This window comes from Physella acuta, unplaced genomic scaffold, assembly GCF_028476545.2.
Source record: "Physella acuta isolate Inbredline_101_S28 unplaced genomic scaffold, ASM2847654v3 ptg000773l, whole genome shotgun sequence".
NCBI classification, from domain to species: Eukaryota; Metazoa; Mollusca; class Gastropoda; family Physidae; genus Physella; species Physella acuta.
In genome coordinates this window covers 279,731-299,912 of record NW_026732291.1, presented here as the reverse complement: position 1 = coordinate 299,912, position 20,182 = coordinate 279,731, and the positions used below count along the sequence as shown (strand labels likewise).

Sequence of the window (20,182 nt, the reverse complement as noted above, 5' to 3'; positions counted from 1 at the left end):
GCTGTCCACCCGTCTTACCCAGACTTGTCGTCTGGTAGAAGAAAGACTTTGTTTTATTTGTTCGTGTTTAGTGTTCGCTTTTCTTTGCAAACTTTATCAAAATCAGAGATCTCAAAAAAAAAGGTTTCTAGTAGAGTGTCACATTGATCATTGAAATAGTCAAAGAATAATCTACTGAAACGTTTGTCCCGATCTTGTCGATAGTGATGATTGTTTAAGCAAAATAAGTCAAAATTTCGTTAAGTTTCAGCGACGTCCTAATAGTTCTACTTCTTAGAGTGTTATTTAATTAATTTATTTTTTACAAAAACTTTAACATTATCAATGATAAAAGAATTTTAAAAAAGGATTCCGATTGAGTGTTCGTAAAATTTATTGTAATAAACATAACATTGTGTTAACAATCAAATACAACAAAAATGAGGCCTTACTAAATGCACTTACATTAAGACAATTATATGTGGTTGGGCCAAATTTTAAGTCAATAGATAAAATATTTATATTTGTAAATTAACAATAACTGAAGACTTTAATCAAATGTTTGATAACTATAAATAGATAATAACATACACAACTTGACACAAACATTTTGAATTATGAAATGACTGGCTAATTTGTTTGTTTCCATTGTGTAGATAATCGAGAGAAAAAACTTCGGTAAAGCGAGATTAACAAAAATCCCCACTGAAATTTCCTTCATCGCTTGATCCACTGTGGGGGTTATACCTCCAGTCGAATCCAGGAATGTAAACAGCCGCTCCACTGGAGCCTGGACATGCACAATTTGTGTACATGTATTTAGTGGACATGTGGCAAGCATTTCTTCCCTGGTCTGTACATTGTCCTACAGAGACCTGTTTAGGACATCCATGAGGATGTGACACTATGACGGTCAACTGTTCAACATCATCACTTCTCTGTAACTTGTCCCTTACTTTTTCACGAAGATCCTCAAATTGCCGACACATCTTACCCAGTTTATCAACAAACTCTAAGTCACATGACACACACGAAAACTTACACCAGTCTCCTTTAACGTTTGTCTGTCCTAAATTCCAGCCGTCAACACTGACCCCAAGACTTTCATCATCATCAAAACCTACAACACACACTGTCCGTCTCACCTCACTGTTATCAAACACCACGTGTGTGGCTGTCAACACACGAATCTCCCCCCACACTTTCCTCTGTCTGCCTGCCTGTCGACACGTGCCACATGGACATGGACCCATGCAATCAATTTCTGTGAACTTGGCCACATCGTAGATTAATCCGTCCCTGTCCTCAAATATTCTTTCCCTTTGTTTTTATAAAACGGATAATTACCCGCAAAGCATTTAGCAGACTTTGGTCTCTCTAGACTGGTGAACCTAACCTTTATCATAACCGTTAGTGCAGAGTAAGCTTTGATTGCCTCCAACATGATGACGTCACGGCACCGTGAGGGGAGATGATCGAAGTTAAAATCATTAACAGGTATAAAGTTGACATAACCAGGATTCTTCTTATACCTCTTGTAGTGTTTGCGTAGGTCAGCTTCACCTCCAGTGCAAAGTTCAGCATCGTGTTTTCCTAGAAAGTCAAAACGAGAAAACATTTTAAATAATTATCGTGCCAGACATTGCGAGATCATTTTTAGAACTTAAAAATCTCCAGATATATTTTCTTATGAAAAACAAATGAAAAATGTGAAGGCTCTATATTACAAAGTTCTTATATGCACTGAAAATAAGAAAGATGGCGAAACAAACTTGTTTTGTTTAGTAGAGCACATGTCACTAATGAAATCTCTCAATATTTTAAAGACAGTGTGCAATAAATCAAAACATGTGAATCAGAACGAAATTCAATATACTTCACATTTTCAAATGAAGATTGTGACATTTACCTGCCATAAAGTCCCCTGCAAGACTTCTTTGCTTTTTGATGGCATCATCACTGTCTTCAAAAACATAGTCCACTGAATGTGCGAAAGTAAATGCAATAAACAACGGTTAGTTAAATTGTGTCAGCTTTTAATAAAATTTGGTACTAGAGCTAATGTATACATCTGATCAGTATATTTCTATGTCATGTGTCATATTCTTTAGCTACTCTTAAATATATTAGAATTTTCATTAGCAATGATTAGCTGATGAAAGTTATAATTCAAGAACTAGCTACTTTGCTAGAGATAAATATGAGTCACCTAGAGATAAAATCGATCCTACAATAATGTTCTTTAACAGATGTTATCTGTCATTAAGAATTTTCTTTGGTAAATGTTACCTTTAGAAAGAACTAGCCTTGCAAGTATATTGCCCATGATTCTTACTGCTGAAATAAATTTTTACTTAATAATTTCCTTGAATGAACCAATTATAGATATATACTAAATTGACAAAAGTTATGTTTTTATCATGGCAAGAATATTTTAAAAAGTCTAATCTCATTAGGTGCATCTTGAACTTCAAGGCAGTTCACAAGTTGCTGTGTTACGTTATAATCTTACACACTAACTAGGCAGACTTTTACAATGATTCACATCAACTAGGCAGACTTTTGTAATAGAACATGTCAATCAACCTATGGTTATTAACATTTTGACTATTTCAAATATGTTGTTCGGAACATAATTAGCATAAATATCTGCTTGAAACGTATTCACAAAAACTTACGTCAGCAGCTATTCAGCTGGTCTAACACTAAATGATATACTCCTGAAACTTTGACTTCTTATACAAAGTAAACTAGGACGCGAGTGGGCTGTAAAATCTCTCAGGGAACTATTTTATTTACACAAGGTACCAGGATATTCATTTTAGAGACTGGAATAACACGGAAGTAAATTAAAATATTATGTTACGTTCGAACACTTAACAATGACATGAACAATCCCGCCTGACCCAATTTGGGCATAAAATACCTGCACACTGTCAATGTAAACAACCCACGTTTACCCAGCCCCTACCCTTTGCTATCAGGTGCAATGTTAATACCACTTCTTTATTTATAGTTTACAACCTACCTGCGGGGAAAACCCACAAAATCAAACCCACTCACAAATACAATGATACAGGCGCTCTAAAATATTTATAAACTAACCTGAAGATGTAAAGTGACTTTTCTCTAATTTTCAAACTTATTTGAATATATTGTTAAATATAAACTATAATCAATGACTATAAATGGTTTGAAAATAAGCTCATTCTTCCTTTAATAAGATATCAAATTCAAGAATCAATGGGTAAAAGCAGAAATATTTGTGTTGTGACGTATATTGTCTATAACGAAAATGTGTAGGCACGGAGAGAGTGTGTGTGAGATCAGCCTCCCATTGAAAGCGGTTTGCTAGCGGAACAAAGTTTGTGAACGAGGCAGTGCGTGAAGCAATGTGGTGTGGCGTCAACATCATGTAGCTACCCTTTTAGTTTTTCTTCTTGTGATATGTTCTTGTGTGTGACGATAATTATACATCCATGATATAGATTCTTGTTGTGGTCTGTATTTATTTATAATTGTTACATCTGGCTCAAACTAGCCCAAAATACCTAAGAAGGTGAGTGTAACAGATTGGGGGCCCCTGCAACATTCAGAACTCACACAACACGAGTTTGAGCTTTGACCCCTTGGCAAAGAACGTAAAAAATGTCGGAGTAAAAGCGGACTGGTGGCATTAGAAAAACGATAGATGCCCAGCTAGAAATAAATTTAAAACAAATGGAAATTGAGGCCAAGAGGGAACTTGAAAGAATTAAAACAGAGAAGGAATTTGAACTGAAGGAAAGAGAGTTGAAGAAAAAATAAATAGATAAAGATATCAGACAAATAATGGCTGAAAAGAAATTACAGGTAGCAAGGGAGAGAGAAAAACCACGAACATGAACGAGAAATAAAAGAAATAAAAACCAAGTTACAAGCAGAAGAACCAAAACTAGAAATATTGAAACGGCAGAATTTAAAGTACACATTGACGAAGGGAATATTCTTAATATCGACAAACAAATGAATGAAGAGCTCATTAACATAATGTACGAAGATTTGAAACCAACACAGCCCCGATACTTGAAAGTTTGGCGACAGGATCCAACTTAACCAACACCCCCCCCCCCCCCAACACACATGCATACACACACACATACATACATACATACACACAGCTAAAGAGTCACGAGAAACTGGGCAATCTTCTGACTCTAAATAAGACTCTCGAAAATTCCAATATCCACTAATGGCTTCCGACAATATGGCGCACAACAAATTATTATTCTTAAATACCAAAAATGCATAGTTTTGCTAGGGCGGCCCAGTGTTCTGATTGTGCTGCAGGCGTTAAATGTGAGGAAAGATCCTAGTGGTAGGCGGGAGCCTTAAGAATAGCGGGAACGTCGTGTTCTATGGGAATCATATCGTTCATAGAGTTTTAATTCAAAAGAGAGCGTAAAGTGTGGTGAGAGACAACACAGACACCCACGTCACCAACCTAACTACACCCTATACAACACAGACACCCACGTCACAGGCCCCCACTTGGACCCTGTTACCCACCAGGTAGTTGAAAGCGACGAGCCATAAACGAAAGACCCGGTAGAAAAAAGGTTTAAATCTTGTAAATGTTTGTTTTCACATCCTGCTGCGATCTGCCAGGGTCATCAAACAATGGCAGAGCCCCCCCCCCCCCTCCCCTCCCCACCCGAAGAGTTGCCTGGCAAAAGATCTGTCACCTGCTTTTAAATTTTACTTTTTAAAATTATAATTATATCGTTTTTCTTATGTTATAGCATATGATAAAAAGAGCTACATTTTTATTTATAACAATTCCAATATATTGTTAAATGGCAAAAAATAATACTTCGTCAAGTGGTTGTTTCATTATATCTTAGATAAACGACGTCAGGACCTACACTTCGTCAAGTGGTGGTAGCAATTGATTACAGACATACGTTTCTGGACATGCTACTAGTTGAGGGACCTTCACGATTATATCGGCAGAGAAACACGTTCATTAATGAATGTTTTTTTTTTATTTTCATCGATAACAGCGCCAGAATTTTAATTTTAGTGATTACATTAACTTAATAGCGCCACATTGTTAAGTAATGAGCTTTCTACATTTAAAAAATTAATATTTTAGTTTGGTTGTCTTTTTAAATAATTTTATTTTGTTTGGTCGCTTTTTGGTTTCCTTTATTTAAATCTAAATCACGAGTTGTAGGGGGGGGGGGATTAGGCGAGGGGGAGATTTAATCCAGGATGTTTTTGAGCAAACTTAGTAAAAAGCCTTTAATTTAAAAGGAAGTTTATTCTCATACAATACATATTGATTTCTAGTAAAACACAAACTATAAACAGTATATATCAAAATGTTTAATTATTTTGACGAACTCGTGTAACGGACACCTATCTACCAGCCAGATAGATGGTGAACGCCCCCCGGATTCTTTCTTGGGGTTATATGCAAATGACCTAAAGCCTAAATGAATGAACACTAACTCAACAACTCACTAGGGCTCGATTTCGATGTCTAGGGAAAACTAGTGAAACTATTGAAGTTAACAACTCATTCAATCTGCATACAACCTTTAATAAGCGAACACAGTTGTGGCAGAACACAAGGTTAAACAAGATAAAATATTTAGTTTAGAAAATAACATAACCCAACTTACAAAGCGTAAGAAAAAAATACTATCACAGATTCTAACACTGTATAAAAATAGCCACAGGTCACACAACACTGCTATAGCATCAAGAATCACTTGGCGACCAGTAATATAATAGTAGAACACTTAAACAACTTAGGAATGCATAGCACACTCAGGACTTAAGTTCTCTCACGTTCAAATGGTCAGAATGGATTGCCGGACAAGATGGACGGCCTGGTCAAGATGGACTGCCTCGTGCTGCCTGTGTGCGATCTAGTTAAAGACTTAGGCAACAGGGGAGGTTATCCTCAACTCATGTGGCCATTGGTTGGGATGGTCATCTGATCTGAATCAATCAATCAGATCTTGATGGAAAATTTCTTAGTCTTAGACACTCTTAATAAGACAGTGGAAAAAACCCGGTTGTTGCACCATCAATCCATATATGGTATTATAACACTGTCGAACTAAAAATAAAACATGACTAGACCTAAGTAGGTCACACTCGCACAATGTCTTTCCTTCTGACCGTCCGTCTGTCCGTCTGTGGTAAATTGACTTTATTGTACTAGTTTGTTTATCTAACTGTCCCCAGTGGTAACCGAATTTCGTGTAACACTTTAGAACACATCCAGTATTTCTGTTGATAAATAACAACCTAATCAGAAGGGTAGCCGTGTGACATTTCTCACCTGTCTTACATCACAAGGATGAAATGTTCAACCAGTCAACTCCGTGTTGAGTACATTTTTTATCTTCTGGCGTGTTTAACCGTCAAACCGTGTTCATTTCAGTGGCTTTCTAACATCTCATTTTACAGTTAGATTCAAATTTACTAATTACAGATTAATAAATTTCCTGAATATAGGTTAATTGATTTTTTTGTGAATTATGTTCGTCATCAGGAATCTCAAAACATCACATCTCCAAATATCACATCAATCGATTTTAGAACGCTTTAAAACAGTTTAATAAAAACTCATTTTAAGTGGTAGATGTATACAAGTATGTTGACGGGAAATTAATAATAAGCATACAGTTTAAAATGAACATGCTTTAATGGGACAAACGTACAGAAAAAAAGTAGATCAAATATTTTTAAAGACAGAACTATACCGTTATTCACATTTTCGAAACTTTTTAGTGGCTTTGCAAAAGTTTAAACTGTTACGTCCCTTGTATTATTTATATCATGGTTATGTCCCTTATGTGTTCACTGTTTATTCCGCGATGTGTAGTTGATGTGTACAAATAGTCGTCTGAATAAAGAATAAAGTACTAAGGTTAACTCAGAGAACTGTGTCTGTTTAAATAATGTAACATAAACAATAGATGTTGTCTATAGCAACAGTACAACAGGCGTTCAAACGCTTCTTCGCTGTCGCAATTAAAATTACAATTAAAATTGAAAACAGCTGACTAAGCAAATGTTTACACTTTTTAGAAATTTTTGTATTTACATCCGATCGCAGTCAGACAAAAAAAACTTTAAACGTCCCTGGTATCTGAATACAGAGCAGATTTGATCTGAATGTCAAAAGTTGAGAGAAAAGATGATTGACAGCTGGTGTGAATACTTAGATAAATCAAAGCGAATGAAAAAGTTGAACAAAGCACTTATTTTTCTTTAGGTTTGTTTGATCAAAGGTCAAAATTCAAACAGTAAATTCTTGACACATTCATTTACCAATTTATTCTTAGGCCAGCAGTATGTTGGAATGATAGTATGAAAATCCGTTTATACTCAACTATAAACCAAACATTCTATAAGTTGATTTCAGTTTTTCTAATCATTTGTAATGGCTTATCTAATTCTCATGGATATTTTTATCATCCTTTTTGTGATATTGCAAAGTAATTATTTAAATATCTGTGTAGCCTATGGGTGTATATGTGTAATTAAATAGCATATAAATATGATATTTCGTGTGACTGTGTTGTTTTGTCTTGTGGTGTGGTGAGAGTATGTCGAAGTAAAGCGTCTTTGGTATGTTAATTTAATGTTGTATGATGTTAGCTAGCATTTTAAATGTACATTTATTTGATTCCATTTTGTTTGTGAATTATGTGTATAAATTATGGTCGCTGCTTCGTAACTTCATATTTTATTATAGTTCACTCGACACCAAATATTAATAGGCAAATATTTTAACGTATTCCGTGTGATATGCTGAATTTTGTGGCGTGTTTTAGTATCATAAGTTTAATTTACTCAACTTTTCCCACTCCCAGAACTCATTCAATACAAACCCATTGTTACATAAAAAGCACACATCTATGAAACGCGTGCCCGAGTGTTTCTGTTTAAATTAGTGTTTAGCTTTTGTTGGTTAAAAAAACAACATCACATTCATGAGTTAAAAATGACACGTGTGTTGTTCAACAGTTGTGACGTGTGATCTCGTCATTGGCCGCTATACGTCACGTGACTCTACTCAAACTGTGCTACTGCCTCTAGACAACAAAACCTTCACAACTCCCAGTAGTTTTGTGTGTGCCGCCAAATGTGCCGAACACCCAGACGAATGCTACAACTATATGTACGACAATACGAGCAAAATCTGTACACAAGGTAAATCATCAACTCAATTATGTTAGATATATAAGGAATAAAATACTTCTTTTATATAACTTTCGCTTTCTTATTGACATTTTCTTTTTATTTACTTCATTAAGATTAGCAATTTAAATTTCAACTATTTCCTATAACATGGTTTTACGTTAGTTTTTCATATTTGTTAAGTTTATTTAACATGTTTGTTAAGTTATTTAAGTATGTGTTAAGTTATTTTATCATATTTGTTGAAATAATTTGCCGTGTTTGCTAGGTTTAAAAGCCTATTATGAACTGTCGTCTGCAGGCTCCTGGCTTCTGCCAACGGCTGCCCTCAATATAACACAAGCTGCCAGCACCACCAGACTCTACAGCAAGGGAATGTACTGCAATGTACAAGAGTTGGTGACGTCAGTAGGGAATGGCAGGATGGGTTCGTGTAACACGGCTGCTTGTCTAGGTCTTCAATATTTGAAAATATGTTCTAGAATATTTTAATAAATTCTATAAATATTAAAATATGTTCTATAGTATTTTAAAACGTTTTAGAAACATTAAAATGTGTTCTATAATCCTTTAAAACATGTTTTATAAACTTCTAAAGTTTGTTCTATACATTTTTCACATACATTCTGTATTTTAAAGCATTTCCTGTAAACTTTTAACATTTTGTTCTATAATTTTTTTAAACACGTTCCATAAGACTGTCAAACACTTTCTCTAAAATTTTAAAACACATTCCATTTTTTTTCATCATACATTCTATAAACTTTTCAAATGTTTTCTATAAACTTGCAAAAAATTTTCTATACATTTTTAACGCAGTTTTACATTTTTTTAACTAATACATTCTATAAACTTTTTACGCACAATCTGTTAACTTTTATAACAATTTCTATAAACTTCAAAGACGTTCATTCTTGTAATACATATATATTAATTATCCTAGAAAAAAAAACAATTGCAGTAGCTCGTTTTGAAAACGAAAACAAAATATTGCAAATAAAAATATATAGTAACTACTAAGAGAAGAAAAAAGTCAATGCAAAAAGAACGATTTGCGTACAAAATTCAAACCCATCATTACGTAACACTAGTATATTTTAATTGCTCTAGGAATGGTGAATGCTGTCCAGAAAGAAATTCTTGTAGCTGAAAGTCCAAACGTCTTCAAGTCTTGTCGAGATGTGAAGAACTCGACACTACCAAGACAACTGATCCAACTGTCGTCTGGTCTTGTCGTCATGTGCGACACTGTGACAGATGGAGGCGGCTGGACAATTTTCCAGCGTCGCGTCTATGGATCAATCGACTTCTACAGAAACTGGACGGAGTACAAGTACGGGTTTGGGGACTACAAGATTGGAGACTTTTACCTGGGCAATGAGAACACCTACTGTCTTAACGTTATGTATCCTCACGAGCTACGCATTGACATGACTTACAAAGGGACCAGCTATTATGCGTATTACTCAAACTTTACACTCTCATCTGAAATACAAATGTACAAGCTATCTGTCAACGGCTACATGGGGTCAACCAAAGATTCCTTCACCGCGAACAACAACAACAACCAAAAATTCTCCACGTACGATGTGGACAACGACAACGGTGGTAACTTTAGCTGCGCCATCTTGCACCGCGGGGCGTGGTGGTACAACAGATGCCACACCGTCCATCTGAACGGTGTGTGGAAAAGTCAGGTCAACAGCAAGGGTTTAATGTGGCAAAGTATCACTGGAAACTTTGACAGTGTCGGTAGTTGTGAAATGAAAATTAGACCACGTCAGTAGTTGTGAAATTAAATTAGACCACGTTAGTAGTTGTGAAATTAAAATTAGACTACGTTAGTAGCTGTGAAATGAAAATTAGACCACGCCAGTAGTTGAGAAATGAAAATAAGACCACTTCAGTATTTGTGAAAGAAAATTAGACTACTTCAGCAGTTGTGAAGGAAAATAAGACCACTTCAGTAGTTGTGAAATGAAAACTAAAATATCTATAAATTAAAACAAAAGTGGTAACCACCACCATCGTAATTAAATACATATTATTATTATTATTAAAACACTAATTCTCTCTTATTTTAATTTTTGTTATTTTTTATATTCATAAAAATGTAGATGAAACCATTTTGATTAGTTTAACTAATATATGATACTTAATATGATACAGTTATAGTTACTTAGTTAGTTGTTTATTTTGTTAAATTACTTAACTGATTTTAACTAGTGGTTTTGTAATACTAAAATACTAATTTTATCAGATCATCAAATGTGTCTTTTTTTATAGTGTTTTAAAATGAAATAAATATTTGATATATTCAGGTGTAAAATTATGTTTCTTAGGGTCCAGTTTCGTATATATTCAGCACAATGATAACATTCTTAGACAAATTTACCATTTTCTATTGATCTTATTTATTTAAGAATAAACTAAGTGTTTTTAAAATGTGTGATAACATTATAAAATAAATTACTACTAAACATTCCAGCTTTTTGTCTTTGCTTGATACTGTAGTCTACATTAAATGAGAAGTTAAAAATTCTTCCAATATTTTTATCCTTTTGTTCATTTCAAACTCTATATTGCATTCGTTTTATTAAACGAACAATTCTCATATTCTCTAACCATCGTTAGTGCACTGTAGTATAATGTAGGATTAAATTTTAAGAAAGTTGTCCGTTTGATGTTACTTAAATTTGTGTGTCACTTGGGGATCCACATAGGCAAACTTCCGGCAGTCACACGCCAACTTTTATGTTGTTTGTCAATGTAAGTAGATAAAGAACAAAAATCAAGTTTTTTGTGCGAACACTTTCAAAGTGTTTGTTGTAGTTTATTTCTTGATAGAGATGTCAATCATACTTCATTACTTTACTGTCATTTAAGTGCACCTAGTTTAAAGTATAAAGAAGAAATACGACAATAGATGTTTCAAACAAAATTCTGAATTTAAAGCTTTATTTTTTTTGAGATCAAAATAAATCTTTTAACACATTTGTTAAATGGTGATTTTCGGGCATAATTTTGTATAAGCTTTGATAGAAAACGGGTAAAGGAAAAAAATCTTTAATCATAATTAATGTATTTTTTTATCTTTTATCTTTTAAAAATATTGATATTTTATAAAAAAAATGTCTGCTTTTATTTTTTAAATTCTATGCTATTGTCAGTAGCACAATAGACAACCCGTGCATCCAAATAATTAAAGATTTTGTTTTCCTGAGGTAAAGAAAAAAAATCAATATAACTATAACACATATCATGGGTTACCTGTCATGGGAGATAATTTAAGACATATTTGGTTGCGGCTCCTTTGGGTGAGCAAAGTTTCCCCGTGTTTCCCATGTCATGCGACCTCTGGGACTCTGGGGAGTTGCAACTGTGTCAACTGGCACTCAAACCCCAGTCTGCGGATGACCAGGACAGTTCAGTTGCTGACATGGGCATAGGTTAACCAGTTTATATAAAGACCTAATCAAGGTATTGTAATTTTATATTACTTGATTTATTGTCATACTTGTGTCGCATGTTGCGGACTATATATGTGAAGTTAATTATCTTTATAATACTTGTTGGTTGTATGCTGTCATACTATCCATAACACATTCTATTGCATTATTTTATGACGAGGCTGCTAGTTTGGTGAGACTCGACACCCGTGTATTTATTTTATAGCCTTCACGTGATTGTGTATTCAAATATGTAATCTATTGTTTGTTTAAATTTGATTTAGAGCTAAATGGACTTGTACTTGCAATTTATCTACCTACCTAGCTATGTACTTGCAACTGTACTATTCTGTGCAATGCTGTGTATGCAATAACTAAGAATCCAGAAACAAGCAGCAATGTTGTGTTTGTTGCCTGTCAGGGTCAGCCCGAAAACACACTACACCTTAGTGGGAGATCATTATACCACATCTCCACTGTGGTAGTGTTACATAACTTTTGAGAAAAATACTTTATCAAAAGTGACATCTATAACAAATTCAAATTTATTAGCTTAAGTTCATGTATTTATGGTGAGGTGAGTGTCGAATGTCTGGATCACAATCGACTTATGATGTTTAGTCACTACCTAACATCAGATGAATATTATTTTAACGGTTGCCATCGATGAGCACTAGGTGTTGGTTCCAATTAGACACTCAGCTTACAAGGGGAATCTACCAGTCTTAAGTATTTGTATAGTATCAGACTGATATAATATAAGAGTTACCTTTCTTGAGTGTTTTGCTACTGTTTATGTTTCTTGCCTTGTATGTTATGCGAGCTGACCCGCGACGTAGCATACGCCGCCATCTAGTTGTTTTTATTTTCTGCTTATTAGCATTTCATAATTTGTGAATTCAACACTACCCCACTCCCTTCCTCTGATTACAATCGTAGAGCCAGGTCAAATTGGTGACGAATATTAGGGACAGATAATTTAGTTTTTAAACGATTTGAAACTAAGGAAGGTAACTAAGGGGTGGCTGCTTTCCCGAGGGGGGAGTGGTAGGGGTGGGGGAGGAAAGGGGGATAATCGTCTTTCACGAGCTACTGATAGTGTTTTATAGCATACGAGCCGGCCCGCGGCATAACATACGCCGCTATTTTGTTGTTTCTAATTTTCAATAATTCATAATTTGTGAATTCGACAGTACCAACGCTGACACTGAAAATATTTCTTTAAAACACTATAAGTAGCTCGTTAAGGAATATAACCACCCCCCCTTCCTTCCCCCCCCCCCTACGTTTAAAATCGTTGGCTCTGCTTGTAAACATTTAGAGTGAACACAGCTCACTAAAACCATGTAGGGGTGGGGAGGTAGGGAGAGCGTTTGCAGCTTGTTTTCTAACGGCTCGAAGAGGAGAATTATATATATAGATATTTTCAATCGCTGCATTGGTAGTGTCGAATTTACAAATTATGAATTACTGAAATGTAGAAAATAAAACACCTAAATAGCGGCGCGTGGGTCGGATCGTTACTTTTAAATCAATATCTGGATAGTTCAGGTTTTAATTGCATTATTGATTTTCAGCTACAATCAATATATTGAATTAGTTGTTCTTGGGTTGACGTAAATTGATTTAATGCCAATACATAACTTGGCTACGACATTTTTTAAGAATAGACAGGAAGGTTTCAGGAAAACACGTCGGCAAAATATTCCATTTGAATTAATATACCCTGATTGTGTAATAAGAAACGTGTTACATGTAATAGATAATAAATAATGTTCCCACAATTTACCGAATCGTCCCCTCACCCCCACCCTCACGCCCTATATAGTTTGAGCTATATTTATTGGATTCAAATTTATTCAAATTTATTCAAATTTATTCAAACAAAGGTTACAATTGTAGGCTCAAAGGCCTTTTTTCACATTGGCCGTTTAAACAAATAAAGCAATTCAATAACACATAGCAGTAACACATAGCACTGAAAACGTGGAATAAAGAAACAATGGTACATAGCTATCATACATAATGAGATAAAAAAGAGAATATAATAGATGAATGAGAAATGTTACAATGAGTCAGTTAGGTCATTAAATAATTTTAGTTTTAATTTAGATTTGAATATATTTTCAGATCTAGATAGCTTTATTTTATTAGGAAGATTGTTCCACAAATTAGAACCAGAGTAGGCGAAGCTATGTTTTTGGAAAAAGGTTGAATAAGGGAATGGTAAATTAAGACGACGATTTAATTTTATGTTAAAAGAAAATAGATCTGATAAGTAAGAGGGGGCTGTTTCGTGGAATATTTTATATAAGAAAATTGATTTAGTATATATTATCTTTTTATTTAATGGAAGTATTTTAGTAGTAAGAAAAGAATCCAGACTACTAGACAAGCCAGAAACCAGTTTTATAGCCCTTTTTTGTAAAGAAAGAAGAGGACGCTGCTTAGATATAAAGCTGCCGCTCCACACTACAGAAGCATAATCCAACCTGGATTGAATAAAAGCCTCATAAAAAACCAGCCTGCTCCTATAGTTGAGAAAGTTCTTTATCCTTGCTAATTGAAAGGTTGTCTTTAATAAGGACATTCTTAGAAAATGAATATGGTCAGACCAAGTGAGGTTGTGATCTATAAACAATCCTAGGCATTTGTAACTGTCTACCTGTTCAATGTTTGAATTGTCTATAGTAATGTTTAATGCGGTGGATGGAAGACGAAGGCGTTTCTGATGAGTTGTAATAAACATTGACTTGGTTTTATCGGGGTGAAGTCTCATTTTGTTAAATTTTGTCCAAGTAGCAAGCTGATTGGCACATGTTTGAAGTTTGTAACTGAGTGACTCAGCACTGTCTGCAAAGACATGCAAAGAAGTATCATCAGCGAACATCTCGCACTGACCAGCGTCAATATGTAATGGAAGATCATTAATGTATAAAGAAAAAAGTAAAGGACCTAAGATTGAGCCCTGTGGAACCCCTATATTAACATATTTCTGTGAAGAGATGGTATTGAGGTGAAACACGCGTTGAGATCGGTTAGATAAAAAGGAGTGAAGTAACCTAACTGTAAAGTCGTGGAATTTGTATGGAATTAGTTTTTTAAGAAGTATGGTGTGATCAATAGAATCAAAGGCTTTTCTGAAATCGACAAACAGCGAGCCACAGAGTAGGTTTTTGTTAATATTTTTAAGCCAGTTTTCATTCATCTTAATCAGAGCAGTGTGACAAGAATGAAACTTTCTAAACCCAGACTGATTACTATGGAAAAGCTTGAGCTTTTCTAGGTAATTTGAAATGCATTTGTTTATATGTATTTCTAGTGGCTTGGAGAGGGAAGAAAGTATAGAAATTGGCCTGTAGTTATTAGCATCTTGGATGTTACCTTTTTTGTGTAGTGGTATAACCTTAGCATGCTTAAAATGTGTCGGGTAATAATGCTTGGCAATACAGAGGTTATAGACATAGGTTAAAACTTCGGAAATTATTGGAGCTGAAATCTTCAATACATTATTAGAAATATCATCAAACGAAGTTGTTGAAGACGGTTTAAGAGATTTTAGGCTAACATATACTTCATGAACAGTGAGAAGCGGAATGATCAGCTCTGTCCTACCACGGTGAGCAGAATTACAAAAATTTTTAAGCTCCTCACTGATTGTGTAATCAGCATCTGTGTTGAGCGCTACAGATGATATAAAATGATTGTTAAAGTCATCAGCAGATATCTGGCAATGTCCAGCTGTATTACATGTGCGTTTTTTTTTCTAATTATTTGATTTATAGCAGTCCAGATAGATTTGGAATTAGGTTTGCCTGACAGCAGCTTATTAAAATACTCCTTCTTCGACCTACGCACGAGCAGTTTGACATAATTTCGCTGCCTACAGAAGTCCTCAGAAGTTCCATAACGTTTAAGCCAGTCTCTTTTATTAATTGCAGATTCGATATTGTTGTTAAACCAAGAAGGTTTGTATGTAGTCTTAACCCTTTTAGAGATTTTAGGAATATGTTTGTCATATATAGTATAGAAAATACGCAGCCATTCAGAAATGGCAAGATCGGGACAATTATAAGTGTATACATTGCAGAAGGGGGCAGCCAATAAATCCGAAAGAAAAAGATTTTCATTAAATTTTCTAAAAGAGCGATAACTTATAGTTATGTGTTGCCGCGAGGGTACACATAATCTTTTTGTCGAAAAAGTACAACAAACAGGGAAGTGGTCACTAACACCACAAGAGGGGACACAGACCTCTATTAGGTTGCAGTCAGGTGATGCGTATATGTGGTCAATTATTGTACTTGATTTATCATTTACCCTGGTAGCCGTGTGCACAAATTGTTTTAGATTCAAAGAATCAATAATATCTTGCCAATATCCTTGAGGTTTTAATAAATTTATACTAAAATCTCCCAATATGATATATTCATTGTTAGTAGATCAAACGGTATCCATCATGGAGCAAAAACGATCATACCAATCCATGTTTTCACAGGGATTTCTATAAAGGAAGCAAATTAAAATTGCCGGATGGTGTTTGCTTTTTTCGAGTTCAATCCAAATACATTCTATATTGTCCGTTGACAGATCCTTCCTGTACTTGAAACGAATTGAGGAGTGGACATAGACACAAAGGCCAGTTTCTTTGTGTAAGGATGGGTCTCGGCGTATTAGGTTATAATCAGAGATGGATATCTCATCATCATTTATAAAAGATTGTAATCGAGTTTCAGAGAAACCAAAGATATGGAAAGGATTGTTGGAATTGTTTAAAATTTTTAGAACTTCATGGTGTTTATTAAATATGTGGAAAATATTTAAATGGCCCAATTTTAGCCCACTTTGTGAGGGCCAGGATGATGAAAATAGACAATGCATAAAGATAATAAAATATCAATGAATAAGAGATGTTATAAACAAAAATCAATATAATGAACTAATTAAACAGAATCAATATAATTGTCTTACAATTACACGCTTTGTCATCAACAAACACTCGCTGCTCTTCACACTGCCTTATTATCTATCTCTCTTTCTCTCTCTTTCTCTCTCTCTCTCTCTCTCTCTCTCTCTCTCTCTCTCTCTCTCTCTCTCTCTCTCTCTCTCTCTCTCTCTCTCTCTCTCTCTCTCTCTCTCACTCTCTCTCTCTCTCTCTCAAAATAAATACCTATATATAAATATATATATATAAATATACACATATATATATAAATATTGCTATATAAATGTACAATAGTATCAGTATGTATTATAATTAAAATAGTACAGTGAGCTAAACTAGTAAATAGTAAAAAAAATGGCGTCAACTTGTTTACTTCCGGAATTGATGTCAACTTTCTTTCATAGTTCTTAGTGTTTTTATTCACTATTTAATCCAAAAAAATCTAAGGGAAGTACTACTCATCCATTAGGGTTGAGAATGTAGTTTAGTACTAATTTACTAGCCGGTTCTTATTGTGATATTTTAAGTTTTTATTTTATTGTCTCATCCATTGTTAAAATGTAAACCGGATATCTATATTCTCAGTTGTTGTAGATCTACTGATGATTCGTTTTCTTTTTCATCTATTTCTACTGATGTCAGCATGATATTTTTTTTAACTCCAATTAGCCATTTTATGAAGATTTACTATCAGCGCGGAGCTTTCAAAAAACGCCCACCAACACAACAAAAACACCCATGTAACAGCCGACAGTCTTTACTTAGAAAAGAAACAAATTGTATTGAAACCACGTTCAATCCTAAGAAAATCACGCTTGATGTGTTAGATAAATGCCGCCTTTATGACTTGCTTTATTAAAAGGACTTGTGCCAGTAAGTGAGGCGTGTTAGTGCTGTGTTGGGAAATTGACAGATTACACGTTGTCTGCCAACTTGGCTAACTGACAGAGATCTTATTCATTCGTTTTCACGTCAGATTTAAAGTTGACCAAATCGTCAGAATTCCCGTGCAAGCTATGTTTAGACTACCACATAGTCTTGGTTCAGTGCCATGTTGCTAACGTTATGACGTATGTTTCTTTATAAAATAAATATCACCGCGCTGTGACAAGAGTTGAGTTAAAGTATCAACATTTTTTATCAATTTTCAACAATTTTAAAGAGAGCAGATACAGTAAGTTTTTTTATCTCATGCTCAGAGTTCTAGAGAAGAGATGACATTTTACATTCTATTAGAAGTCTAATATTTATATTAAGTAACAGCCGTTAACAATGTTAATGATCTCCTTGTTATTTGTTTATGGCTTCAAGTCTGACGTTCTTGTGACAAAAGATCTAATCTAAACACTTTTATTACATGTGTAGTAAGTATTTAGGTTGATTTCTGTGTCGTTACACTTTAGCGACCATAGATTCCTGATGATTAGGGCACAAAAACAAACTCGGCTTTTAAAAAATTGTCAGCTTAGATTGTTATAACAGCGCAAATTGTATGCCAGTCATTTTCTTTTGGAAACTCATCCACACCCCCCCCCTTCTCATCCTCAATTGCAAATGTATGCAAAAAAATCTGATTTATAACAGTCGATTTATAATAGAGCATCAGCAAAAACATATTGTATTGATGTTTAAGCTACTAACTCAAATTTTTGCACATCTACACCAATGTTAAAGCTCATAAATATTTAAGTCCTGTAGCTCAAGCGAAATGGGCTGATTACCAAGAAGTTGGAGGTAATATTTCCCAAATGGAAAATACAGCACGTCAAACTCACTGCTAAATGATAAAATATGTATTTCAGTAGACGTTCATTTTACACTTAACTCACATGGGTACATTTTTATTTAATAATGTGGGAAAACAACAGCATTATATCAAAACACTAAAATGCTAATAAAGACTATTAAGTTAAGTATTATATATGAAATACCTATCCTAATTTAAGGGAGTTTGCTGATCTCTCTACTCAGTGGATTTAAATGCACTAACTGCTCACAACATGCATGGCATCAGTGTTTTCTTCTTGTCCCTCTACGGGTGGTGGCCTCCATTAGCCCCCCCCCCCCTCAATCCCCCTTTAAAAACATGATAATGTGTGTTTTAACCTCGTTCTAATTATCGATTAATCGATTATCTAGCTAATAAAAGTTCATTGCCGGCTGCTTAAGTCGCCGTGTTGGATATTCCATGAGCAACAAGGAACAAAATTATTCATATAGCTGTAACATGGCATTTGTTGGGTAATGAGAGTTGGTGTAAACGTATTGTTAGCTTTTACTACCTTTTTAATGAAGCATTTATATATTTCTATATTTCTATATTTCTATATTTATTCATTAATTCATTAATTCATGCGTTCGTTCGTTCGTTCTTTCGTTAGTTCGTTCGTTCGTTCGTTCGTTCGTTCGTTCGTTCTTTTGTTCGTTCGTTCGTTCGTTCGTTCGTTCGTTCGTTCGTTCGTTCGTTCGTTCGTTCGTTCGTTCGTTCGCTCGTTCGTTCGTTCGTTCGTGCGTGCGTTCATTCGTTCGTTCGTTCGTTAGTTCGTTCGTTCGTTCGTTCGTTTATTTAAGTATTTATTTATTTATTTATTTAATTATTTATTTATTTATTTATTTATTTATACTAGAAGCTTGTCTCACTTAATTCTAAATTAAATCATTTCATTGCAAAGTATATCCTTCACAAGAGAACAAATCACACACAGAACTCATTTCTGACTTGCAATAATCAAATTTTAAAATTTCTTATTTACGCCAAAAAAAAATTATGAATTGTAATAGTGCTCCCTCTTATTTCGCAAGTTGGTCAGAATACTATGGATCAAGGAAACTTGATATGTGTAATGGTTTCCTTTTTATCGCTTAGTCATTTGTCAGGATGCTGAAATTTAATACATCTTAAGAGTAGAATTTTTAGTTTTAATTCTCTTAGTAAAAATCTATTTGTATCAATTTTATCGGCACCCCGATTCGACTACTTAAAGGAGAGAATAAGTGGTTTAAAGATATGCCTATTTTTCATACTTTAATAGAATGTGTGTAGAAAAAAAATATTTTTAACAGTGTCCCACCTCCGCTGGAATTTTAGTCCGTCTGGCCATCCCCCCCCCCCCCCCCTTGAAAATTTCAAGTAGTTCGTGCTAAATAGATCGCTACGCCTTTGCATGTAGTCAATGTAATCTAATCAAAGTTGTAAATTATTAGGTGCTTTTAAATAATTGCGATTTCACATTTTTGCACCCCCCCCCTACGGCCAGCGCCCTAGGCGACCACCTATTTCGCCTTATAGGTAGCGCCGGCCCTTCGAGTGACCCCCTATATAAACTCATTGATTCTATGGATCAATTTTGCTGCAGTATTTGAAATATAATTAGGCAGATTTATAAGCTCTTTTTTTTTTTAATAATTCTTGTAAAACAGCCTTATTTCAGTAACTTAAGGACTAAATGTTAACTGTTAAATTATTGTATCGATACTTCAAAAAATGGTTTTACCGCAGACGATCATTTCGCGTCATTTCATTAGCAAACTGGTAGGGTTGGCGTACATTACTTAGAGTTAGCTCTAACGTATTAATTAATTAGATAGATGTAAAATGATTAAGAAT

At 34.5% G+C, this 20,182-nt stretch overlaps 2 protein-coding genes across 2 annotated transcripts; one reads left to right on the top strand and one right to left on the bottom strand.

The window, feature by feature from the left end:
- Positions 1–1,081: 1,081 nt before the first annotated feature.
- On the bottom strand, positions 1,082–2,327 carry LOC131950592 (uncharacterized). The gene is made up of 3 exons (XM_059312811.1): positions 2,269–2,327; positions 1,889–1,960; positions 1,082–1,572 (listed from the first exon to the last, which is right to left on the bottom strand). The coding sequence occupies exons 1-3, from the start codon at positions 2,303–2,305 to the stop codon at positions 1,268–1,270; spliced, it is 414 nt and encodes a 137-aa protein (XP_059168794.1). The 5' UTR covers positions 2,306–2,327; the 3' UTR covers positions 1,082–1,267.
- Positions 2,328–5,846: 3,519 nt separating this feature from the next.
- On the top strand, positions 5,847–9,968 carry LOC131950573 (techylectin-like protein). The gene is made up of 4 exons (XM_059312793.1): positions 5,847–5,922; positions 8,008–8,193; positions 8,483–8,608; positions 9,292–9,968. The coding sequence occupies exons 1-4, from the start codon at positions 5,847–5,849 to the stop codon at positions 9,966–9,968; spliced, it is 1,065 nt and encodes a 354-aa protein (XP_059168776.1).
- Positions 9,969–20,182: the final 10,214 nt, after the last annotated feature.

What these genes read in the sequence shown, in the direction of transcription:
- LOC131950592 (XM_059312811.1), bottom strand. Translation starts at nt 2,305, where the DNA reads ATGGGCAATATACTTGCAAGGCTAGTTCTTTCTAAAG. An exon ending in AAGGCTAGTTCTTTCTAAAG is followed by an intron (nt 1,961 to 2,268) that starts GTAACATTTACC and finishes TCGCACATTCAG; the next exon opens with TGGACTATGTTTTTGAAGAC. An exon ending in TGCAGGGGACTTTATGGCAG is followed by an intron (nt 1,573 to 1,888) that starts GTAAATGTCACA and finishes TTGACTTTCTAG; the next exon opens with GAAAACACGATGCTGAACTT.
- LOC131950573 (XM_059312793.1), top strand. Translation starts at nt 5,847, where the DNA reads ATGGACGGCCTGGTCAAGATGGACTGCCTCGTGCTGCCTGTGTGCGAT. An exon ending in AGACTTAGGCAACAGGGGAG is followed by an intron (nt 5,923 to 8,007) that starts GTTATCCTCAAC and finishes GTTGTTCAACAG; the next exon opens with TTGTGACGTGTGATCTCGTC. An exon ending in AGTAGGGAATGGCAGGATGG is followed by an intron (nt 8,609 to 9,291) that starts GTTCGTGTAACA and finishes TAATTGCTCTAG; the next exon opens with GAATGGTGAATGCTGTCCAG.